The following is a 25,961-nucleotide window of genomic DNA, read 5'->3' on the forward strand; positions in this document are numbered from 1 at the left end:
TTTACTTTCTTCTCCAACACTTTGTTTTTGCATTATTTAAACCAAATTGAACATGTTTCATTATTTATTTGAGGCTAAATTGATTTTATTGATGTATTATATTAAGTTAAAATAAGTGTTCATTCAGTATTGTTGTAATTGTCATTATTACAAATAAATGTAAAAAAAAAAATAGGCAGAGTAATCGGTACCAGTTTTTTTGGGCCCTCCAATAATGGGTATCGGTATCGGCGTTGAAAAATCATAATCGGTCTACCTCTAACCAGTTCCACCAGTTCTCTGTTCCACCAGTTCCCTCAGTTTCACCAGTTCCCTCAGTTCTACCAGTTCCACCAATTCCCTCAGTTTCCTCAGTTCCATCAGTTGTACCAGTTCCACCAGTTCCATCAGTTCCACCAGCTCCCTCAGTTCCACCAGTTCCCTCAGTTCCACCAGTTCCCTCAGTTCTACCAGTTCCACCAGTTCCCTCAGTTCCCCCAGTTCCATGCCAGTTCCACCAGCTCCACTCAGTTCCACCAGCTCCCTCAGTTCCACCAGTTCCCTCAGTTCCACCAGTTCCCTCAGTTCCACCAGTTCCCTCAGTTCTACCAGTTCCACCAGTTCCCTCAGTTCCCTCAGTTCTGCCAGTTCCTTCAGTTCCACCAGTTCCACCAATTCCCTCAGTTCTATCAGTTCCCTCAGTTCCACCAGTTCCCTCAGTTCCACCAGTTCCCTCAGTTCCACCAGTTCCGTCAGTTCCACCAGTTCCGTCAGTTCCACCAGTTCCGTCAGTTCCACCAGTTCCACCAGTTCCCTCAGTTCCACTCAGTTCCACCAGTTCCCTCAGTTCCACTAGTTCTACCAGTTCCACCAGTTCCACCAGTTCCACTCAGTTCTGCCTCAGTTCCACCAGTTCCATCAGTTTCACCTGTTCCACCAGTTCCCTCAGTTCCACCAGTTCCCTCAGTTCCACCTGTTCCACCAGTTTCACCTGTTCCACCAGTTCCATCAGTTTAACCTGTTCCACCAGTTCCCTCAGTTCCACCAGTTCCATCAGTTTCACCAGTTCCACTCAGTTCCACCAGTTCCCTCAGTTCCACCAGTTCCCTCAGTTCCACCAGTTCCCTCAGTTCCACCTGTTCCACCAGTTTCACCTGTTCCACCAGTTCCATCAGTTTCACCTGTTCCACCAGTTCCCTCAGTTCCACCAGTTCCATCAGTTTCACCTGTTCCACCAGTTCCACCAGTTCCCTCAGTTCCACCAGTTCCCTCAGTTCCCTCAGTTCCATCAGTTTCACCTGTTCCACCAGTTCCCTCAGTTCCACCAGTTCCATCAGTTCCACCAGTTCCATCAGTTCCACCAGTTCCATCAGTTCCACTCAGTTTCCTCAGTTCCCTCAGTTCCCTCAGTTCCATCAGTTTCACCTGTTCCACCAGTTCTATCAGCCTCTGTGCCATTAGTGTCCCTAGGACCCCCAGTTCCCTCAGTGCCAGTCTTTACCCGCTATCAACCACTGCCCAAAATCTTCCGTCCCAGCAGCGGCTCAGGTACCTGCAGCCAGGCAAATAGACTGAATGATGCTGCCTTGACAAGTGCTTACTGAAGCGTTACTTGTTTCTCAATCTGCATGATGGTACTCCCTGAATTTCCTATGAATTGCTTAGAATTTTTTTCAACATAAGTATCTCCCAACAAGGGCATGCTGTAGGAATGTCTGGGCTGTCTAATGAGAGGGATTTTGAGCAACATAGAAATGACTAGTAGCATCAACCAGGGGCACTTTTGAACCTGTTTGCTTTCGTTTAAGACTTCCAGTGTTACTGTAAGATAACAGAAATGTTCTCTGCATTATTAACAGGAAATTGTGGTTTAGAAAAAAGTAAAAGTAACATCAGTGCACGTCTTAAGGCATGCCTTGTAGTATCCCTCTTTCCACCAAGTCATTGCTCTCACTCATTGGTTTCTACTATTTATCTTCCCTCTTTCCACCAAGTCATCGCTCTCACTCATTGGTTTCTGCTATTTATCTTCCCTCTTTTCACTTTCCTTTCCTTGTTGCTGCTAGTGCCTGGGTCTTTTCTCAGAGCAGCAGCTGGTAGACAAGGGCTCTGAGTGGCCCTGCAGTGGACTTGAAGCCTCGGGGTGTTGGCCTCTCTCAAACCCCCTCCGACCCACAGAGAGGTACCAGACACATGGCAGTTCGTAGGTCAAAGGCCACCTACTTTATCACATTAGCCATTATACGTCTTTAAGTTGGACTCATAGAGGTTTGAGTGTCTCATGCTGTAGTTTTTCTTACACTATCATCTTTCTGTCCTCTCCTGTCCTTTATGACTGATGCCCACCCCCTCTTCCTCTACTGCAGCTTGCTCAAATGTCTTCAGACCTCAGATTGTATCAACTTATCAGCGTCCCTCCTCCCCCTCTATCTTTTCCGCTGCTGCTTCTCCTCAAGATAAAACCACTTTTACTGCCCTATCTCAGCCAGACCCACCGCTCCCGAAACCCCAGCTCCCAAACTCTGAGCCAGGTAGCCAAAGCTGATAACTTTGTGTTACTTCTGTAGTTATAGCTTGTGTAGCTTGTTTCGCTTCGGTTGTATTACCCTGGAGCGTGAGCCAAAGCTGACTTTCTGCTATGTCTTCACTCTTAATTCTGGTTGCTGAACTAATTATATCATTTTTCTCTTCTCTCTTCCTCTGTTTATCTACAATCTTTGACAATTCTTTCTCTCTCTCTCGCTCCCTCTCTCTCTGTCGATCCCCTTCATCACCTCTCTTCTCTCAGTCCGGCAGAGGGAGTGGGGGAGGCCAAGGCCTGTGTCAGGCCCCTCTGGCCTGTCCCCCTCCTATTTCTGTCCCTCTCCCAGAGATGCCATGGCCCCTGTCCCCCTGTTGACTAGCCTGGACCTGGATGCCCTGTGTGACCCTCACTCTCCTCCCCTTTCCATCCCCTTCCCTAAGTCCTCACCTCCTGTCAAATGTCTTTTCTCTCACAACCCTCCAACTCCTCACCCTAACACCCACCATAAACTTGCCCTAGTTGTTGCCCCTCTCTCTCACCCTCTACCCAAGCCTGTCCCTCTGCTTCCTGCTACTGTCCCTGCCTCAGCTGTTCTCACTGCCTCTCAGTCAGGTACTGAAGAACAGGTCTCACAGCATGAAAACCATTAGGACATGGGAGGGGATGGGAGGGCTCCAAGACATCAGCCTAGTTTCATCAATAAAACCATTCTGGACAGTTTGTCCCTTGCTCTACACTACCCGTTGGCAAAGCACTGAGACAACCACAATATTCCACGGCCAAATGTAGCTTAAACTAAATTCATTTCAATGCCTGTGAGCAGTGCTGAAGGCACAGTACCAATGAAGTGGTGTACTTAGCTAAGAATATATCCTGCACAAAGTACCTGTTGTCTGTAGACAGAATGACACATTCTGTTGCATATGTAATGGAGTAGAATGTTCTGTTACTGCTGCCAGTAAAATATCAGTTCTAACAACACTTACATACTGTATAAATCATGTTATGCACTGTTGAGTGTCAACAATGCCGTAATTGTACACACTGAAATAACATAATATTGGACGTTATCCCCATGACATGATGTGTGTATGTGTGCGTGTTTTACAGAGATACAGAGGGAGTTGAAGACTCTCACAGAAGAGGAATACCACAGTCCTACTCTTGGTGAGACATTCTGCCATGTTCTCGCTATATCTATACTATCAGTCTAATGTACAAACTGTACTAACCATCGATATGTATGAGCCCTGAATAACACTCAAATGCATTCATAAAGATCATTTTTTACATAATACAATTATCTAAACAGTATTTACTATATTACATTATAAACTGGGTGGTTCGAGCTCTGAATGCTGATTGGCTGAAAGCCTTAAAATATCATACCGTATACCATGGGTATGAAAAACATTTATTTTTACTGCTCTAATTACATTGGTAACCAGTTTATTATAGCAATAAGGCACCTCGGATGTTTGTGGTATATGGACAATATACCATGGCTACGGGTTGTATCCAGGCACTCTGCGTTGCGTGTTGTGTTTCAGAACAGCCCTTAGCCGTGGTATATTGGCCATTTAGGGAAAGGGGATACCTAGTCAGTTGTACAACATAATACATTCAACTGAAATGTGTCTTCCACATTTAACCCAACCCCTCTGAATCAGAGAGGTGCGGAGGGCTGCCTTAATCGACATCCACGTCTTCGGCGCCCGGGAAACTGTGGGTTAACTGCCCTGCTCAGGGGCAGAATGACGGAGTTTTACCTTGTCAGCTCGGGAATTCGATCCAGCAACCTTTCGGTTACTGGCCCAAGGCTCCTACCCACCAGGCTACCTATCACACCTCCCTCCAGGTCTTATTGCTTAATTATAGCATAATCTATATGTTTTACTCCCTGATTGCTCTAGGTCCAAAACTGTCAGAGCAGCAGACGCCGTCTGTCTCCAGTGAGACCGTTCCCCTGACACTGAGAGGGGACGAGTCTCCTCGCTCCCCCAGGACCGCTGGCACCATCAGGATCGCCAACCAACAAGCCTCTGCAGAGAAAGCTGTGGGGTTGAAAGATGCCAGTACCATTAAAGGGTGAGTTCCTAGTGATGGTATACCGTACGTACAGCCACTTCACAGCTTGGACCTCATACGTTGATTTTTAAATGGAGTTGTTGCTGTCTTGTTGCTGTGTGATGTAGTAGGCAGTGGCATTCAAAGTCGGGGTCTATTGGGGTCGCTAGGGAACTGCAGCGGTGTCAGCAAAATGTACAAAAAAGTAAGAGTACAGATTATTGTATGGGACAATATCCAAACATTTTTGAGAAAGATTATTTGAAAATGCAATTTTATTGAGTAAATGTATTTTGAAAATGTAATAAATTGAAAGTTATTTGTTGATGTAAAAAATAGCCTTTTTCGTCTCTATTGATTGCTATAATTTTTTGCCTAACCATAAAATGGATGCCAATGGATGCAAAAGTTTTATGGAGTGAAAGGAACCATTGCCATGATTTCAGCTTTACAGCAATAGTGCAGAGACGCTGTAATCTGACCTCCTGCTTGATGGATCCCTGTTGACTCATAAAGGGCAGAAATAGGCCTATGTATGGCCTCAAACAGGGAGGACTGGTAAAGAGTGGCATGTATGTCTCTAGTGTCTGGTATTTATACCCATAATTACTCAACCCCCTCCCCTTTGTCTTGTTACTCCTACTTTCATTTCACCTTCTATAAAGCACAACCCTCCCTAACACTACTGGTTCATGACCCTGCCAATGTGTGTGACCTGCCTGCTGTGTGCCCTGCAACCTCCCTGCTCTCAACGTCTGAGCTCTGACACCAAGTATCTTTGTTCCTCAGTTCTGGGCAAGATGGCGACCCAGCAACTGGTGTTCCTGGCCCTATTCACACAGAAGTCTCAGCAGAGCTTATTCCAGCGCTCCCTCCTCCATGGCCTTTCTCTAGCCGAGAGACAGAAGCACCAGAGAGCACTACCCATAAACAGCCTTCTACCAACATCCTGGGAGCTTTTAGTGCTGATAACACGCCATTGGCTGAAAAGAAGCCTGACTTTAAACAGAAATCCAATGAGACCAAAGAAGTGCCTTCTCAACCTGCCAAACCAGAGGACAACTCTGCCTCAACCCCGGGTGAAAAACCTTTTAGTGCAGAAAAGCCACCATTGGCTGAGCTCGACCTTGATGACATAATCATAGAGATGCCTGATCCATCAGTCATGGCCAGTAACTTATTTTTGGAGGACAATGCAGATGAAACATCAAAAGTGGGCGCAGTAAAGAGGTCACCATTCAGCACCTTGATGACTGAAATGGATCATCAGGATGGAAGGTAAGTGTGACATTCCGTAGACAAGCACACACTAACACTGTGCTGCAGTTTCATCCTTTTTCCTCATCCTCATGAGACGATGTATAATAACATGTCATCCTTACAAGCCTAAACACTATACTGGGCCATTTTACACAGACACTAGTTGTGTCACATAGGGTTTAGACCAAGATGCAGAGGGAAAATGTATACTCATCTTCTTTTATTAAAGGACAAAGAAGGAAAAAACAAAACGTATACCAAAAAACACGACAAAGAACAGGCCAGTAAGGCACAAAGCTATACACAGCAACAATCTCCCACAAAATCCCATGACAAAACAAACTCCTAATTATAGGACCTTCAATCAGAGGCAACGATAACCAGCTGCCTCCAATTGAAGGTCCAACCCCAATTAACTAAACATAGAACTGCAATAGACTAGACAGAACATAGAAATACACTAACATAGAACATAGACTAACAAACCCCGGACCACATAAACCAAACACCCCTCTACCTAAATACATAGCCCGAACCACATAAAACAAACACCCCCTGCCACGTCCTGACCAAACTACAATAACAAATAACCCCTATTACTGGTCAGGACGTGACAATTTGTGTGTTTATTGAAAGCTCCTCTTTGTTTCTCCGGAACACAAAAAAATATGTTTACTCACATTTACATTTACATTTAAGTCATTTAGCAGACGCTCTTATCCAGAGTGACTTACAAATTGGTGCATTCACCTTATAATATCCAGTGGAACAACCACTTTACAATAGTGCATCTAAATCTTTAAGGGGGGGGGGGGTTAGAAGGATTACTTTATCCTATCCCAGGTATTCCTTGAAGAGGTGGGGTTTCAGGTGTCTCCGGAAGGTGGTGATTGACTCCGCTGTCCTGGCGTCGTGAGGGAGCTTGTTCCACCATTGGGGTGCCAGAGCAGCGAACAGTTTTGACTGGGCTGAGCGGGAACTGTGCTTCCTCAGAGGTAGGGAGGCGAGCAGGCCAGAGGTGGATGAACGGAGTGCCCTTGTTTGGGTGTAGGGCCTGATCAGAGCCTGAAGGTACGGAGGTGCCGTTCCCCTCACAGCTCCGTAGGCAAGCACCATGGTCTTGTAGCGGATGCGAGCTTCGACTGGAAGCCAGTGGAGAGAGCGGAGGAGCGGGGTGACGTGAGAGAACTTGGGAAGGTTGAACACCAGACGGGCTGCGGCGTTCTGGATGAGTTGTAGGGGTTTAATGGCACAGGCAGGGAGCCCAGCCAACAGCGAGTTGCAATAATCCAGACGGGGGATGACAAGTGCCTGGATTAGGACCTGCGCCACTTCCTGTGTGAGGCAGGGTCGTACTCTGCGAATGTTGTAGAGCATGAACCTACAGGATCGGGTCACCGCCTTGATGTTGGTGGAGAACGACAGGGTGTTGTCCAGGGTCACGCCAAGGCTCTTAGCACTCTGGGAGGAGGACACAAGGGAGTTGTCAACCGTGATGGCGAGATCATGGAACGGGCAGTCCTTCCCCGGGAGGAAGAGCAGCTCCGTCTTGCCGAGGTTCAGCTTGAGGTGGTGATCCGTCATCCACACTGATATGTCTGCCAGACATGCAGAGATGCGATTCGCCACCTGGTTGTCAGAAGGGGGAAAGGAGAAGATTAATTGTGTGTCATCTGCATAGCAATGATATGAGAGACCATGTGAGGATATGACAGAGCCAAGTGACTTGGTGTATAGCGAGAATAGGAGTGGGCCAAGAACAGAGCCCTGGGGGACACCAGTGGTGAGAGCACGTGGTGCGGAGACAGATTCTCGCCACGCCACCTGGTAGGAGCGACCTGTCAGGTAGGACGCAATCCAAGCGTGGGCGGCGCCGGAGATGCCCAGCTCGGAGAGGGTGGAGAGGAGGATCTGATGGTTCACGGTATCAAAGGCAGCAGATAGGTCTAGAAGGATGAGAGCAGAGGAGAGAGAGTTAGCTTTAGCAGTGCGGAGAGCCTCCGTGACACAGAGAAGAGCAGTCTCAGTTGAATGCCCAGTCTTGAAACCTGACTGATTAGGATCAAGAAGGTCATTCTGAGAGAGATAGCAAGAGAGCTGGCCAAGGACGGCACGTTCAAGAGTTTTGGAGAGAAAGGAAAGAAGGGATACTGGTCTGTAGTTGTTGACATCGGAGGGATCGAGTGTAGGTTTTTTCAGAAGGGGTGCAACTCTCGCTCTCTTGAAGACGGAAGGGACGTAGCCAGCGGTCAAGGATGAGTTGATGAGCGAGGTGAGGTAGGGGAGAAGGTCTCCGGAAATGGTCTGGAGAAGAGAGGAGGGGATAGGGTCAAGTGGGCAGGTTGTTGGGCGGCCGGCCGTCACAAGACGCGAGATTTCATCTGGAGAGAGAGGGGAGAAAGAGGTCAAAGCACAGGGTAGGGCAGGACCAGCAGTGTCGTTTGACTTAGCAAACGAGGATCGGATGTCGTCAACCTTCTTTTCAAAATGGTTGACGAAGTCATCCGCAGAGAGGGAGGAGGGGGGGGGGAGGGGGAGGAGGATTCAGGAGGGAGGAGAAGGTAGCAAAGAGCTTCCTAGGGTTAGAGGCAGATGCTTGGAGTTTAGAGTGGTAGAAAGTGGCTTTAGCAGCAGAGACAGAAGAGGAAAATGTAGAGAGGAGGGAGTGAAAGGATGCCAGGTCCGCAGGGAGGCGAGTTTTCCTCCATTTCCGCTCGGCTGCCCGGAGCCCTGTTCTGTGAGCTCGCAGTGAGTCGTCGAGCCACGGAGCAGGAGGGGAGGACCGAGCCGGCCTGGAGGATAGGGGACAGAGGAAATCAAAGGATGCAGAGAGGGAGGAGAGGAGGGTTGAGGAGGCAGAATCAGGGGATAGGTTGGAGAAGGTTTGAGCAGAGGGAAGAGATGATAGGATGGAAGAGGAGAGAGTAGCGGGAGAGAGAGAGCGAAGGTTGGGACGGCGCAATACCATCCGAGTAGGGGCAGAGTGAGAAGTGTTGGATGAGAGCGAGAGGGAAAAGGATACAAGGTAGTGGTCGGAGACTTGGAGGGGAGTTGCAATGAGATTAGTGGAAGAACAGCATCTAGTAAAGATGAGGTCAAGCGTATTGCCTGCCTTGTGAGTAGGGGGGGAAGGTGAGAGGGTGAGGTCGAAAGAAGAGAGGAGTGGAAAGAAGGAGGCAGAGAGGAATGAGTCGAAGGTAGACGTGGGGAGGTTAAAGTCACCCAGAACTGTGAGAGGTGAGCCATCCTCAGGAAAGGAACTTATCAAGGCGTCAAGCTCATTGATGAACTCTCCAAGGGAACCTGGAGGGCGATAAATGATAAGGATGTTAAGCTTGAAAGGGCTGGTAACTGTGACAGCATGGAATTCAAATGAGGAGATAGACAGATGGGTCAGGGGAGAAAGAGAGAATGTCCACTTGGGAGAGATGAGGATTCCAGTGCCACCACCCCGCTGGCTCGATGCTCTAGGGGTATGCGAGAACACGTAGTCAGACGAGGAGAGAGCAGTAGGAGTAGCAGTGTTATCTGTGGTAATCCATGTTTCCGTCAGCGCCAGGAAGTCTAGGGACTGGAGGGTAGCATAGGCTGAGATGAACTCAGCCTTGTTGGCCGCAGACCGGCAGTTCCAGAGGCTGCCGGAGACCTGGAACTCCACGTGGGTCGTGCGCGCTGGGACCACCAGGTTAGAGTGGCAGCGGCCACGCGGTGTGGAGCGTTTGTATGGCCTGTGCAGAGGAGAGAGAACAGGGATAGACAGACACATAGTAGACAAGCTACAGAAGAGGCTACGCTAATGCAAAGGAGATTGGAATGACAAGTGGACTACACGTCTCGAATGTTCAGGAAGTTAAGCTTACGTTGCAAAAATCTTATTGACTAAAATGATACAGTACTGCTGGCTGGTGGAGTAGGCTAGCTAGCAGTGGCTGCGTTGTTGACTATGAACGTGTAGCTGGCTAGGTAACCTCGATAGTTTCAGTACTACACCTTGTCATGATACAAAGCAACTTTGTAGCTAGCTAGCTAACATAACACTAATCAAGACGTTCCTTGTAATGTATTTAGTTTCTACAATGCTGCTTGTCGGTAATAGTTGGCTGGGTTAGGAAAAATGGCGTCGCGGGGGACGGAAATAGCTGGCTAGCTAACCTCGATGGCTGGCTAGCTAACAATTATCAAGCTATGACAAAGACAACTAAGTAGCTAGCTAGGTAACACTGCACTAGTCAAATCGTTCCATTGTAAAGTATTAGTATCTACAGCGCTGCTAGTCGGTAACGGTTGGCTAGCTGGCAGTGGGTTAATGATGACTAGGTGTGTTGACTAAGTCAGGCGCCGCATCGCGGCTGGCTAGCTCACCTCGATAATACTCAAACTCAAACTACACAATTATCTTAGATACAGAGACAGCAAAGACAACTATGTAGCTGGCTAACTAACACTAACACCACACTAATCAAGTCGTTACGTTGTAATGTAATAGTTTCTGCAGTGCTGCTAGTCGGTAGAAGTTGGCTAGCTAGCAGTGATGACTAGCTAGCTAGCAGCTAGCAGTGTTGACTACGTTAGGAGGACGAAGATAGCTAGCCTCGATAATTACTCAATTACTCTAAACTACACAATTATCTTACACACATACACACACACACACACACACACACGGATGCGCATGCACACACACACACACGCGCGCGCGCAGACTTCTGAGACTAATATCTTAATTGATGCTCAGACCCTTAACATCAATGTCCCTGTCCACAGTGTTGAACAGACAGCTGATCCAGAGTCGACTGGAGTGCCATCATCAATGGCGCTCCACGTAGAGCACGGCCCAATTGACACAAAGACACTTCCAGAGATTGGAAACATCACGTGTGGAGATGCAGCTGAGAAGCACGCCAAAGGCCTAGAGCAGCCCGTTGATAAGAAGCAGGGGAAACAGAGCCCGGTGCCTCATTCACCTTGTTTATATGACCTCAACAGGTCAGATGAAGACAAGGAAATTATAAAAAGCATGGCTGCCCTGAAGGCAGGTCCTCCCAGCAAAGACAAGGAAATGAAAATGCCAATCAAAGCGAAAAGACCGTCGTGGGCTGAGGAGGTTATGGGCTCCAAAGAGAATGATAAGAAACAGATGGACCATCAACCTCGGGATGAGAAGGCCTCATTATTACAAGCTGATGAGCGCAAATCAGCCACTCTGGAAGTTCAAGTGAACGAGAGTGGAGAGGAGTCACATAGTTCTGAATGGAACGCAGCGAAAGTGGAAGCAGGCGTTTTGGAAGAACACAGAAGAGATGATGACTGTATTCTGAAAGAGCGGTAAGTGAGAGCACATCTTATTAGCATTTTCCTCTCTACAAAATGTCCTTTAACCTTGTCAACCTTTCTATTGTCTAACTCTCAATTCCTCTGTCCCACTCCATGTCCTGTTCCATGTCACCTTCTGTCTCTCTTTCAGTTCTTCTGACCATGTGTCATCAAAAGCAGAAACGTTTCCCTTGTCAGGCAGTGTCAGTGTAGATAAAACCATAGAAACAGATGTACTATCAAACAGTAGTTATTCCATTTCTATGGGTAAAACCACAGATGCTACTCCAGTAAGCCTAGAGACACCCAAAATGCCTGATCCCCCTCAATATGAAGTCCTTGAACCTATGATCCAATTGAGCTTCACATTAGACACCATAACTGAGGATGCAATGGAGAATGTAGAACTGTCAGAGAAGACAGACACACAGCCTCCAACAGAGGCCCTGGAGCAGCCAGAGGTTCCACTCTGGAAGGCCCTGGAGGAGAAAGCTAATGATCAGGAACCAGAGCAGGACTCTGGACAGGTGATGATCAAAGATGAACTCCTCAGGGAGGAACAGGGGGAAATAGATGAGAACATGTTAGTGCCAGATGTAGAATCACTGGAGACAGGGTAAGTGTAGAAGGAAGTGAGGCATCTCTATAACGCTGAGACTAATTGATGACTTCAGGGCTACCCCAGTTCAAATTTACCATATTTACCGTTTATCGTTCAAATTATGGTCTGGTGGTAATCCTTGGCAATAGTTCAAATGTAAGACGATGCCTTGCCCTGTCCTACAGTTATTTTGAGTGTCTGATCTATAAGTATTCACTGTGTCATAATACTGACGTCCTTCCCATATGTTTGCCCTCTCAGCTCAGGCAAAGATGTTAAACCAGAAGCTGCTATTATCAGAGTTGAGGGTCACAAGCAAATCATCTCAGATGAATCAGAGCTGCTCCAGATGTCAGCTTCCCCAGAGCCCACTGCCCAGTCTTCAGCAACCCCAGAGCGCACTACCCAGTCTTCAGCAACCCCAGAGCCCACTACCCAGTCTTCTGCTACCCCAGAGCCCACTGCCCAGTATTCTGCTACCCCAGAGCCCACTGCCCAGTATTCTGCTACCCCAGAGTCCACTACCCAGTATTCTGCTACCCCAGAGTCCACTACCCAGTCTTCAATTACCCCAGAGCCTACTACCAAGTCTTCTCCTACCCCAGAACCTAATACCCAGTCTTCAGCTACCCCAGAGCCCACTGCCCAGTATTCTGTTACCCCAGAGCCCACTACCCAGTATTCTGTTACCCCAGAGCCCACTGCCCAGTATTCTGCTACCCGAGAGCCCACTACCCAGTCTTCTCCTACCCCAGACCTTAATACCCAGTCTTCAGCTACCCCAGAGCCCACTACCCAGTATTCTTCTACCCCAGAGCCCACTGCCCAGTCTTCTCCTACCCCAGAGCCCACTGCCCAGTCTTCTGCTACCCCAGAGCCCACTACCCAGTCTTCTCCTACCCCAGAGCCCACTGCCCAGTCTTCTGCTACCCCAGAGCCCACTACCCAGTCTTCTCCTACCTCAGAGCCCACTACCCAGTCTTCTCCTACCTCAGAGCCCACTACCCAGTCTTCTCCTACCCCAGAGCCCACTACCCAGTCTTCTCCTACCCCAGAGCCCACTACACAGTCTTCTCCTCCCCCAGAGCCCACTGCCCAGTCTTCTCCTACCCCAGAGCCCACTGCCCAGTCTTCTCCTACCCCAGAGCCCACTACCCAGTCTTCTCCTACCCCAGAGCCCACTACCCAGTCTTCTCCTACCCCAGAGCCCACTACCCAGTCTTCTCCTACCCCAGAGCCTACTACCCAGTCTTCTCCTACCCCAGAGCCCACTGCCCAGTCTTCTGAATCACTTAGAAAACAGATGATTGAAGAGGAAAACGGTAAAGACAGTGTACCGTCAATATCTACTACACCCCCTCTGGATCTCCCCGCGAAGGCTGTCAGTAGCTCCACCGTGGAGCGCACATTGCTGTTAGACACGCCTGTGTCAGTGGAAGGAGACATTTGTCCAGCTGGAGAGTCAGATGTTAAGAAGGAAGAGGGGCTGTGCGATATGAAGCGTCCTCCCAGTAGGGAGGCTGTAACTGAGGCAGAAAGGCCTCTGTGGGCTACTTTAGAGGAGGAAACTAAGGAGAAGGGGACAGAGGGAGTAGGCATGAGCACTTTGGAGCCAACAAAGAATACCTTGCAAACAGGGTAAGTTACTGGGGGTTGAACACATCACAGCATGGCATAAAGTGATGTGAGGCACATTTACACTAGACATGCATAATTGTGGTGGTGTTAACATTTAAAAAATGTTTTAATGTTTGCCAACAAGTGCCAATAACACTGCATTTAGACTATAACTTTTCTGGAGACTAGTCATTTTCCCCATATTACAAATCATGACCTACTCTATGGATTCCAGTCCAGTGCTGGTTTCAGATTAGTGTCCAATCAAGTGTGGCATTTCATATCTGTATCTGTGGCAGCCCATCTAGACAGGTGTCTATAGCAGAGATCTACATTACTGAGTACCTATAGGACATTTTCCTCCAAGTAAAAATAGAGAAACAGACATTTACTTTGATTGTGACAGTTCAGGAGCCTTTGACACACCATCGACTGAGGGGGCCCAATTCACCCTTCTAAGAAAAATAGATTGTATCTGGAAAAATGTGCTGTTGTCAACACTGAGTGTGAGGAAGGTGCAAGTCAGTCAGGTTCTTCCATGTTCGGCCCAGGACACCCCAACAATGAGCAGCAGGTAGATCCAGTGTCAAAGAAGAGCTCTGAGAGCACATCAGAGGTGTTGGAAGATGAGCGGGTTTTGGACAGGCTGGAGCAGGTTCCTGTAGCTGTACAGGAGGAGGGTCTTGATGTTGATGTCTTCATGAGAGTATTAGTGGGTGCCCTGTACATTTTAGTCATTTAGCAGACACTCTTATCCAGAGCGACTTACAGGAGCAATTAGAGTTAAGTGCCTTGCTCTAGGGGCACATCAGCAGATTGTTCACCTAGTCGGTTCGTGGACACAAACCAGCGACCTTTCGGTTACTGGCCCAACGCTCTTAACCGCTAGGCTACCTACCACCTGTACAGAGGGTAACTCTAAGAGGCAACCGAGGCTTACTCAGCTCTGTCAGTTTTGATCAGCATGGCCACAGGCATTTTAGGGACATTTAGTACCCTTGCTTGTAAAAGCATGTTACCAATAAGATGCAAAGCTTGAATAACAAAAAGTTTGTTTAAACCATTTTTACAGATTTCATATCTATGTGTATAAAGATTGGATGGAAATATGAACAAGTAGTAGGTGTCCAACAATGTCACCTTGAAATGTGTCTTAAAGTCTGCATCTTCCATGCCTGCTGTAAATGTAACATAAAAACATAGTTCAAATATCCCCATACCCTAGTTATGAGACTGTGACTTCCATACTTAAGCCATCTGGACCAATGTCTAATGACAACATGGCCTCAGAGCATTTCGTATTATTCTGTACGTAAATCAGAGAGCCTCCATTTAGTATGATATGTTGCGTTTCGTATGGTATGTTTTAATTTATGGATATCTATCATCCATTTCGTATGCTATGAATTGCAATTTGTATTATTTGTTACGAATTGTAAATCGTACATAATGTTACGAATTTGCAAAATTTTGAGTATGTCACGAATTAGCAACACATATGATATGTTATGAAATTCCAATTTGTTGTGGCTAATGTTAGCTCGGGGTGGCTAAGTGGCTAACGCTAATGTTAGCTAGCTGGCTAGCGTAAGCTAGGCTAGGGGTTAAGGTTTGGGTTAGGAGTTAAGTTAAAGGGTTAAGGGAGGGGTTTGCTAAAAGGGTTAAGGTTAGGGGAAGATTTAGCTAATATGCTAAGTAAACTCAGCAAAAAAATAAAATGTCCTCTCACCATCAACTGCGTTTATTTTCAGCAAACTTAACATGTGTAAATATTTGTATGAACATAACAAGATTCAACAACTGAGACATAAACTGAACAAGTTTCACAGACATGTGACTAACAGAAATGGAATAATGTGTCCCTGAACAAAGGGGGGGTCAAAATCAAAAGTAACAGTCAGTATCTGGTGTGGCCACCAGCTGTATTAAGTACTGCAGTGCATCTCCTCCTCATGGACTGCACCAGATTTGCCATTTCTTGCTGTAAGATGTTACCCCACTCTTCCACCAAGCCACCTGCAAGTTCCCGGATATTTCTGGGGGGAATGGCCCTAACCCTCACCCTCCGATCCAACAGGTCCCAAACGTGCTCAATGGGATTGAGATCCGGGCTCTTCGCTGGCCATGGCAGAACACTGACATTCCTGTCTTGCAGGAAATCACGCACAGAACGAGCAATATGGCTGGTGGCATTGTCATGCTGGAGGGTCATGTCAGGATGGGCCTGCAGGAAGGGTACCACATGAGGGAGGAGGATGTCTTCCCTGTAACGCACAGCATTGAGATTACCTCAATGACAACAAGCTCAGTCCGATGATACTGTGACACACCGCTCCAGACCATGACGGACCCTCCACCCCCAAATCGATCCCGCTCCAGAGTACAGGCCTCGGTGTAACGCTCATAACTTCGACGATAAATGCGAATCCGACCATCACCCCTGGTGAGACAAAACCGCAACTCGTCAGTGAAGAGCACTTTTTGCCAGTCCTGCCTGGTCCAGCAACGGTGGGTTTGTGCCCATAGGCGACTTTGTTGCCGGTGATGTCTGGTGAGGACCTGCCTTGCAACAGGCCTACAAGCCCTCAGTCCAGCCTCTCTCAGCCTATTGCAGACAGTCTGAGCACTGATTGAGGGATTGTGTGTTCCTGGTGTAACTCAGGCAGTTGTTGTTGCCATCCTGTACCTGTCTCGCAGGTGTGATGTTCGGATGTACCGATCCTGTGCAGGTGTTGTTACACGTGGTCTGCCACTGCGAGGACGATCAGCTGTCCGTCCTGTCTCCCTGTAGCGCTGTGTTAGGCGTCTCACAGTACGGACATTGCAATGCATTGCCCTGGCCACATCTGCAGTCCTCATGCCTCCATGCAGCATGCCTAAGGCACGTTCACACAGATGAGCAGGGACCCTGGGCGTTTGGTGTTTTTCAGAGTCAGTAGAAAGGCCTCTTTAATGTCCTAAGTTTACATAACTGTGACCTTAATTACCTACCGTCTGTAAGCTGTTAGTGTCTTAGCGACTGTTCCACAGGTGCATGTTCATTAATTGTTTATGGTTCATTGAACAAGCATGAGAAACAGTGTTTAAACCCTTTACAATGAAGATCTGTGAAGTTATTTAGATTTTTACGAATTATCTTTGAAAGACAGGGTCCTGAAAAAGGGACATTTCTTTTTTTGCTGAGTTTAGTTGCAAAGTAGCTAAAATGTAGTAAGTAGTCGTAAAGTTGCTAATTAGCTAAAAAGCTCTACAACTGAAGAGACTAGCAGGATAAGCTTAGTGGAGACTTTGCGTTTAGCTACTGTGGCGCAAGAGATGGTCAAGGACCCAACCAACAAAACCACTGAAAGAGATCACAGAACAACCGAATGAGATCACAGAACAACCGAATGAGATCACAGAACCACTAAAGCACATCACAGAACCACTAAAGCACATCACAGAACCACTGAAGCACATCACAGAACCACTGAAGCACATCACAGAACCACTGAAGGAGATCACAGAACCACTGAAGCACATCACAGAACCACTGAAGCACATCACAGAACCACTGAAGGAGATCACAGAACCACTGAAGCACATCACAGAACCACTGAAGGAGGTCACAGAACCACTGAATAAAATCACAAAACCACTGAAGGAGGTCACAGAACCCCTGAAAGAGAAGACTGTGAAGGGTAAACCAGAGAGGGATGTACGTCCACCTGTGTTACCACCTCTAGAACACAAAAAGGATTCAAAAGCTGTACAGACGATTTCCCACCGCCAAGAGAAGCAGAGCTGGATGAAATAGCTTATGAAGAGTGTTGGAAGAAATAAATATGAAGCCACCCCTATCGTTAGCGGCGCTAAAGCCTGTAAGGAGACGATTCAGTGTTCATCCCTGACAGCGATTCAGATGAGTTGGAGTTTGAGATGGGCAGGAGGATATGGGCACAGTGTGGATAGCAGAGTTTTACATACAGTAGATGGAGGGTAAGTGCCTGAGCTCTTGTCGCTCTCTGCACTACTTTCCTGCATGGTTTAATGAGGCAGATTTTATTCATGCCATAGGAATGGAGCTCTGTCAAGTTTTGACTGGGTTTGTGTCTTCAGACATTTGGAGTGGTACAGTATTTTCTTTGTTTATGCTGAGTGATCTTGTAAAGATTTCTCGTAAAGTTATTTGTCATGAACTTGTGTTTTTTATATCTTTGTGCGCAAAGTCTGCTACCATGCCTGAGGAGAAAGTTGAATTGTTGGATGTTAGTGCTGAATGAGCATTAGCATGTGAACTGAACTCAATTAAATGTTGTTCAGGGAATGTAACTGGACGTTACCTGATAGTGAGCTTGCCGTGTTGATGTTTACTGTATACTGTTGACCGTTGTCCTTTGTCTGTGACATTGTTGAGGATTGTGTGGCAGTCTGCATTTTGGGGAATTTATTGAATTGCTATTGTAGCCATGCCAGATGGCTAACATTAATATCGCTGTCTCACAGTCCAGGGGTGTTATCTTCTTCACCACCTGCTGAACATGAGGACACGCCCTGATGGTTTGTCAGAACCATTGAACTGGAACCACTTCCCAGTCATCGCATCAAAAATAAAAATATCACTCCTCCAGTGCCTCTTCAGGAAGTAGGCCCAGAAAGAGTTAGTCAAGACACGGCACGTGTTGCCAGTTGCCTTACTCCACCAAAACAAAACTGTCCCTCCACCAGATAATACAAGTAATGCTCAAGAGAGCAGCACAGATAGCTTAACAAAGGAAACCCTTAACACTGATGCTAAAGAGGAAGACATTCCAAAACCACTAATCCTCGCCATGGAAACAACTTCTTCAGATAGCATTCTGGTGACAGCCAAAGAGAAGGGAGCCAATGACCAGCATTATCTACCAAAGGAGGGTGACAATGAGAAGGATGTCTCTGTCAACTCAGTGGTCCCTTGGCCTCTACCACCCTCTCAACCTGGAACATCTACTACATATCCCAAGGTCCCTCACATAAGCCCTGCAGAACCCCCCAAAGATGACCTAAGCCTCATAAAGGAGGAAAAGTTGCTGCTGGCTTATATTAGTCCGTTGGCAGAAGAAGAGACATCAGATGTACCTGTGCCTGCCTCCTGCGTCAGAAAACGCCTGATCCCCTTCTTGCATGAGGAAGACGTCTCTCTGAACCCAGAAGATCTCCCAGCCTCCGAGGCCAGTGAGGAGCAGGAGACTCCATCACCAGTGATCCCCCAGGAAGTCAGTCTAAACAGGCCTGAGTCAAACCACCTAGACCTAGATGGAAGGAAATGTCAGCAGGAAATCATTTGTGACCCCTCGACTATAGCCACCTCCTCATCAAATAGTAACCCATCAGAGACTATTACTGACGCTAGTCAGGGACAGGTCCTGGAGGACCTGGTGGCAACCACGAGAGTATGACATCAGACTCCACTGTGAACTTGACAGTCCGTTCAAAGCAACCAATGTAGGGTGAGGAAAGTATACAGAGGACAGAAACAGGGACAGATGGGGTACCTGTTGACAGAGGACTTGAAATTGACTATTGCCCGCTCTCTATCTTTCTCTGTGTCACTGCCCAAGAGGAGTGCTTGTTATTGACTGAATTAGCGGAGACAGTCTCAAAGAATGTGACTGAATCAGGGGTTGAGGAGGAAGAGAAGGGCCTTGAGATAGAACAGGATACCACTGTGCACTGTAGATACATTAGTAGATAAACAGTAAGTTGGCAGAACAATTTGAAGTTAATCAGATCATGTCATTTGGCTCTTGTAACTACTTGCACAGTTAAATAATATTCACGTGCTTAACTGTAAACAGTTTTTGTTTGTTTTGCAGGATATTCAGTAAGCTCCAAAAATATTGGGACAGTTACAATCCTGTTGTTGTTTTTGCTCTGTGCACCAGCACTTTACGTTGGAAATTATACAATCACTGTGCAGACTGTCAGGGGTTTTTCATCCATATCGGGTGAACCGTTTAGAAATTACAGCACTTTTTGGACAGTATTGGGACAAATTCACTTATGTGTATTAAAGTAGTAAAACGTTAAGTTTTTGGTCCCATATTCATAGCACACAATGATTACATAAAGCGTGTGACTCTACAAATTAGTTGGATGCATTTGCTGTTTGTTTTGGTTGTGTTTCAGATGATTTTGTGCCCAATAGAAATAAATGGTAAATAATGTATTGTGTCCTTTTGGAGTCACTTTTATTGTAGATAAGAATAGAATATGCTTCTAAACACTACATTAATCTGGATGCTACCATGATTATGGATAATCCTGAATGAATTGTGAATAATGATGAGTGAGAAAGTTATAGACACACAAATGTCATACCCCCAAGACATGTTAACCTCTCACCATTACCAATAACAGGGGAGGTTAGCATTTTATATCATACCCCCAAGACATGTTAACCTCTCACCATTACCAATAACAGGGGAGGTTAGCATTTTATATCATACCCCCAAGACATGTTAACCTCTCACCATTACCAATAACAGGGGAGGTTAGCATTTTATATCATACCCCCAAGACATGTTAACCTCTCACCATTACCAATAACAGGGGAGGTTAGCATTTTTGGGGGGGTATGATATTTGTGTGTCATTTCAAATCCGTACTGCTGAAGTACAGGGCCAAAACAACAACAAAAATGTTTCTCTTTCCCAATACTTTTGGAGTGTATAACTGAAACTTGACTTTGCTGTCCCATTGTCTTATTTCTCCTATTTCTGTCTCTATAGATCTGAGACGGCTGAGGGGAGACAGAAGTCCAGTGACCTGGCTGTCCCAACGAGATGCTCTAAGAAAGCTTCTCAGCCATCCTCACCAGACACCACAACTCAGGGTAACATCCAGGGTCGCATCCAGGGTAACTCAGGCAGTGAAGAGCCACAGTCCAATGGACAGACCCCAGCAGATAAGGAGGTCCCTTATGGTCAAGCGTCAGATACGGTTGTTCCTCCTCGACGCAGCAAGAAGAAACTCCTTCCCTTTCCTGTGGTCTTCCAGCAAGTTGCCCCAGAGGCCTCCACTCCCACTGCGGACAAGGACGAAGCCCATGGGAAGGATGTGTTCGTCCTCAGCCTGGAGGTACATTTGATTTTCAAATTCATTTTTTACATGTGAATATAAACAGTTAATTATATTTAAAACACAGATGAACACTGAATATGTTAATAAGAATGTCATCTATAACAGGTCTCTCTCCCTGTTCCTCTCTCTCTTTTCTCTCCTTCACACCCTGCTCAGATGCCTGGTCCTCTGCCCAGTCCTGGTCTTGTGTCCTCCAGCAAGTCTTTACTGGAGTGGTGCCAGGAGGTTACAAAGGGTTATAAGGGAGTGAAGGTCACTAATTTTAACACCTCCTGGCGCAATGGTCTGGCTTTCTGTTCCATCCTACACCACTTCTATCCTGACAAGATGTAAGCACTTAATTACTTATCAGATAAATCATCCACAATATTCGATCCTAGTCTGAATGTGAAAAGTCTAGCAACTTTATTAGTAGTCCACACATGTACTTTAAACCCACCCATACAGCTGAATGTAGGAGAGGTAGAATTATTCCATCTCCTTACAGGAAATAGGGCAGAAGTTCTCACAAAATAGTAGAAAATGTCCTCTCCGTCCTTCTATTAACTACTGGTATTTTTCTTAGAGCTTTTGAGGCACTGGAACCCAACGATATCAAGTTAAACAACAAGAAGGTGAAAACGTCAATGAGCTTATCGATGACATATTTACATAATTATACATAATGTCTATAAGGAACACAGAAGTCGTTGTTTTTTGTCCTGACTATTCCCTCTCCCACAGGCCTTTGATGGCTTTGCTGCGCTGGGCATCTCCCGACTGCTGGAGCCCTCAGACATGGTGCTGCTCTCTGTGCCAGACCGCCTGATCGTCATGACTTACCTGAGTCAGATCCGCACCCACTTTACGGGGCAGGAACTGAGTGTTCTTCAGATAGAGCACAACAGCAGCCAGTCCAGCTATGCAGTGACTGAGCCCAGTGAGGGTTCTGATGTGGATGCTGCTGCTCGCTTCTGTGCCCGCAAGTTACAGGAAGGTAGCATCTCCCTGGAGGACAGTGCTACAGAACAGGCCTCTAAGCCCAATGGGAGCCTAGTGCCACCCCCTCGGACTAAACGGGTGACAAAAGTGGAAGAGAAGGGAAGCGGAGCTGGGGATCTGGATGGGGGAATGGGAGAGACACAGACCCCCGTGCCTCCACCCAGGTCACACACCTCTGCAGCCAAATCAGGATTTGGTCACGTAAGAGACGCCGACCTGGTGAAGAAAAGGCGCTTGCGGCTGAAGAGTGAGTCCATGGATGAAGGGGATGTGGTGGAGCAGCAGAGTAGCACATCTAAGAGCACAGAGGTACATGCTGAATACTTTCCCAGCTTTTAAAACTGTTTTCTGTATTTGAACAGAGATTGATATTCTATTAATGTGTTAATGTTTTGCTATTTAAACCAGGCCATGTTTCTCTTTACCTATCATGTCTATTGTGTTTGTGTCTCCTGTCCAGTCAGCTGAAAGTGTATCAGACAGAGAAGTGAAGAACGGCTCCTCAGAATCCGGTAGGAGGTTTACAAGGAGATTTTTACCTGAGCTGAATGAGCAGACAACAGAAAAGGACAATGCGTAAAGCATGATATGAAAGGCTGCATTCTCTGAGTTGTTTCGTTTGTTGTTGTAAATATACTAATATGCAGTCTCGCTGTTTGGTCTGTGTGTAGAATCTAGGAGCCCAGTCCAGGAGTCCAGTGTCCCAAGCCAGGAGGAGGATACTTTGGTCAGTCCAAACCTTTTCCTTGACGTCACATTATTATCCACTTGACTGTTTATATTTGTTTTTCTCTTTTGGTTTAGGCCACCTTCTCTCTCTCTGTTTAGCTTAAAGGCCCAGTACAGTCAAAAATGTGATTTTCTGTGTTTTATATACACTGAGTCTACAAAACATTATGAACACCTGCTCTTTCCATGATGTAGTCTGACCAGATGAATCCAGGTGAAAGCTATGATCCCTTATTGATGTCACTTGTTAAATCAACTTCAATCAATAAAGGGCAGGAGACAGGTTATAGAAGGATTTTTAAGCCTTGAGACAATTGAGAAATGGATTGTGTATGTGTGCCATTCAGAGAGTGAATGGGCAAGACAAAATATTTAAGTGCCTTTGAACGGGGTATGGTAGTAGGTGCCAGGCGCACCGGTTTGAGTGTGTCAAGAACTGCAATGCTGCTGGGTCTTTCACACTCAACTCCCGTGTGTATCAAGAATGGTCCACCACCCTGGACATCGAGCCAATTTGACACTGTGGGAAGCATTGGAGTCAACATGGATTTCTCTTCGCCTTTATTCCTGTTTCTCCCTCTAATCTCCTGACCGTTTTCTCTTTGTCGTCTCTATGTTCATCTGTGCTTCTGTCCTTGCATGTCCGTTTTGGCAATGTGTGTCGCTGTATCTTCATGGTCAGCGTCTGCAGGACACCAGTCAGTATGTGCTGAGTGAGCTGCAAGCCCTGGAGACTGAACAGAAGCACATCGACAACCGAGCAGGCATCGTGGAGAGGAGACTCAGAAGACTGATGGAATCAAGTGAGAAACAGAAGAATATAAAAAGTGGCTGTGAAGCTAACAGGAACACTGTCAAGCTTACCTTTACGTGTGCTTATCAAAGGCCACAGATTCCTGTGGTTACTTTTCTCAGTAAATATAACAGGGTCTAACCTCTGAGGTGCCATGTGTTGTGTCCTTGCTCCAGGTAGCGACCGTGACGAGGAAGAGAAGCTGATCCAGGAGTGGTTCACTCTGGTCAACAAGAAGAACGCCCTGATCAGGAGACAGGATCATCTGGAGCTGCTGTAAGACATAACACACCACTCACACATCTATTATTCTTAAGAATACGGAACATGATTATATTACTAGGAAATGGTTTGAACTGAAATGCGCCATATTATGTTCTGTGTGTGTGCCCAGCAGACGGCAGCTAATTGCATGTATTGTATTTAACAGGCAGGAGGAGCAGGACTTGGAGAAACGATTTGAGCTACTGAATAGAGAACTTAGAGCCATGATGGCCAATGAAGGTTAGTGAGTCCAATGCATAGACACAAGCTTGTTTACATTGAACACAACCAGTGAGACGACTGTAGACCTATAGCAGTTGTGTGTGTGTATATATAATGACTATGATATCGTCTCTCATCCCTGAAAACAACAGAAAGGCCCACTCACTGAATATGCTCCAAATTACCACCTTTATTGACAATGTTTTGATCCAGATCTGACCTGAAGAAGATCCTTGTGGTTTGAAACATTGTCATATTCAGTGTGTGGGCTTTTCTGTTATAATACTCCATTTTTAAAGACGTGCGTATGACCACAACTTTTCTATCTTGCCTCATCCCCCCCTCTCTTCAGAGTGGCAGAAGACTAAGGCCCAGCAGCACCGGGAGGAGCTCCTGCTGCAGGAACTGGTCTCTCTGGTCAACCAGCGGGACGAGCTGGTCAGGGACTTGGACGCCAAGGAGAGAGGGTGAGTCTAGCCCATCTGTTTGTTATACAGCCATGCTTATGCAGTGTGACACACTAAGCATGCACACACATAAGCACACATATTGTACACGTTTTAAACGATGCAGTACTGTGTGGTTGTTTATGTGTGTGTTTGTGTGTCCTCAGTGCCGTTGAGGAGGATGAGCGTTTGGAGCGGGGGCTGGAGCTCAGACGCAGGAACTTCAGCAACAAAGACAAGTGTGTGCTGCAGTGAGAGAAGGGACCAACCCATCTAGAACTAAACCTCCTCAATCCCTGCTTCAAACCAAGCTCTGTCACTCCGCAACCTACAATATGAAACACTCCTAGACAAACATGTCACCACAGCAACAAATCCTTAACTGGGACTTTGGGACTGATCGTTAATAAACAATTATACCCCCGGGGTGCTGGGGCTGTGTGCCTTCCCTTTTGGAGATACTTGAAGAAATAAATCCCTCTGTACCTTGAGGTAAGAGACTCTGGGAAGGTCACCCATCCATGGAGTACTTTTGATTGAGAAACGAGGACCTTTCCAATTCAGTCTGTTAATGTGCCTTACTCTGTCATTCAATAGACAGAAAGCCCACTGTACAAACAGATGTGTTGTATACTTTTAGACCGCCATGAAGCTATGAGGTTCAGACGTATAGGCCATAATGTCTACTTTTACATCTATAAACATCTCACTGATCTCATCAACAATATAAGATAACTTTGCCTGAATGCTTTGGTGGAACTGGCTATGAAATGAAAGGTCTGGTGTTTAGACACAAAATAATCAGGCCTCTGTGTATATAGGAGGGTTTGGTAACATCAGGCCTCTGTGTATACAGGAGGGTTTGGTAACATCAGGCCTCTGTGTATACAGGAGGGGTTGGTAACATCAGGCCTCTGTGTATACAGGAGGGGTTGGTAACATCAGGCCTCTGTGTATACAGGAGGGTTTGGCAACATCAGGCCTCTGTGTATACAGGAGGGTTTGGTAACATCAGGCCTCTGTGTATACAGGAGGGTTTGGTAACATCAGGCCTCTGTGTATACAGGAGGGTTTGGTAACATCAGGCCTCTGTGTATACAGGAGGGTTTGGTAACATCAGGCCTCTGTGTATACAGGAGGGTTTGGTAACATCAGGCCTCTGTGTATACAGGAGGGTTTGGTAACATCAGCTCTGTGTTTTACTTTGGACCCAGATGTTTGATGAAAGACTCAAGTTTATGAGAGTATCACGTCTTGATGACTTCTGGTGATGACTTGTAATTGTGTTTTATCAATCTTTATTTTATTTATGGATTGGACATGTGCATGAGAAATGTTTGGGTTAGGTGTGTCATATTACAAGTGGCATGAACAGTCAGATCTAACCAGAAATGAAAGAAAAAGAGAATAGTGAATAAAGGTGAAACTGTAGTTATAGACAGAAGCTAGTAAGCCTACTTGTAAAACATACATACCATCCTGTAAATAATACTGTATGCCACTCTATTATTCTGAGTCTCCCAAGTGGCGCAGCGGTCTAAGGCACAGCATCTCAGTGCTAAAGGTGTCACTACAGACCCTGGTTTGATTCCAGGCTGTGTCACAACTGGCTGTGATTGGGTGGCACACAATCGGCCCAGTGTTGTCCGAGTTAGGGTTTGGCAGGGGTAGGCCGTCATTGTAAATAAGAATGTGTTCTTAAGACTTGCCTAGTTAAATTAAATGAATTACCTGGCACTGCAGTTCTTTCAATGTTTTTTATTTTAGCAAAGACCTGTGTCAAACTGTCTAGTATTAATAGAGTCAACATTTACCAATGGCTTGTTAGATGTTATGTGCTATTGTCATAGATGATGATTACTATTATTCCTTGTGTTATTAATATTATTACTATTTTCTTCTATTTTTTTCAACTATTTGAATTTGTGTTTTGTTTTCTGCATTGTTGGAGTTAAGTAACTGTTAGTCTACACTTCTTTTTTTACGAAGCATGTGACACACTTTGTTTGAGGGGGGTAGATCTGAAAATGTAATGATGTGACAATAAAGCATTACTTTGTCCAA

The 25,961-nt window shown here is 46.3% G+C and overlaps 1 protein-coding gene across 5 annotated transcripts in view; it reads left to right on the top strand.

The window, feature by feature from the left end:
• Nucleotides 1–25,961, top strand: part of LOC100380650 (EH domain-binding protein 1-like protein 1) — a 38,282-nt gene extending 12,321 nt beyond the window's left edge. For 2 of the 5 annotated variants that reach the window (XM_045690109.2, XM_045690112.2), the window contains 17 exons: nt 3,614–3,670; nt 4,417–4,591; nt 5,360–5,848; nt 10,595–11,155; nt 11,295–11,759; nt 12,006–13,382; nt 20,111–20,459; nt 20,619–20,791; nt 21,028–21,076; nt 21,186–21,752; nt 21,904–21,955; nt 22,115–22,170; nt 22,855–22,975; nt 23,142–23,241; nt 23,396–23,469; nt 23,804–23,918; nt 24,065–25,961. In XM_045690109.2, coding sequence (XP_045546065.2) covers nt 3,614–3,670; nt 4,417–4,591; nt 5,360–5,848; nt 10,595–11,155; nt 11,295–11,759; nt 12,006–13,382; nt 20,111–20,459; nt 20,619–20,791; nt 21,028–21,076; nt 21,186–21,752; nt 21,904–21,955; nt 22,115–22,170; nt 22,855–22,975; nt 23,142–23,241; nt 23,396–23,469; nt 23,804–23,918; nt 24,065–24,152 — 4,868 coding nt within the window. In that variant the 3' untranslated portion in view covers nt 24,153–25,961. The remainder of the gene's footprint in view (nt 1–3,613; nt 3,671–4,416; nt 4,592–5,359; nt 5,849–10,594; nt 11,156–11,294; nt 11,760–12,005; nt 13,383–20,110; nt 20,460–20,618; nt 20,792–21,027; nt 21,077–21,185; nt 21,753–21,903; nt 21,956–22,114; nt 22,171–22,854; nt 22,976–23,141; nt 23,242–23,395; nt 23,470–23,803; nt 23,919–24,064) is intronic. The other 3 variants (XM_045690110.2, XM_045690114.2, XM_045690115.2) reach the window with 3 other exon arrangements.

Source organism: Salmo salar, chromosome 11, assembly GCF_965601325.2.
Source record: "Salmo salar chromosome 11, fSalSal1, whole genome shotgun sequence".
Classification (NCBI taxonomy): Eukaryota; Metazoa; Chordata; class Actinopteri; order Salmoniformes; family Salmonidae; genus Salmo; species Salmo salar.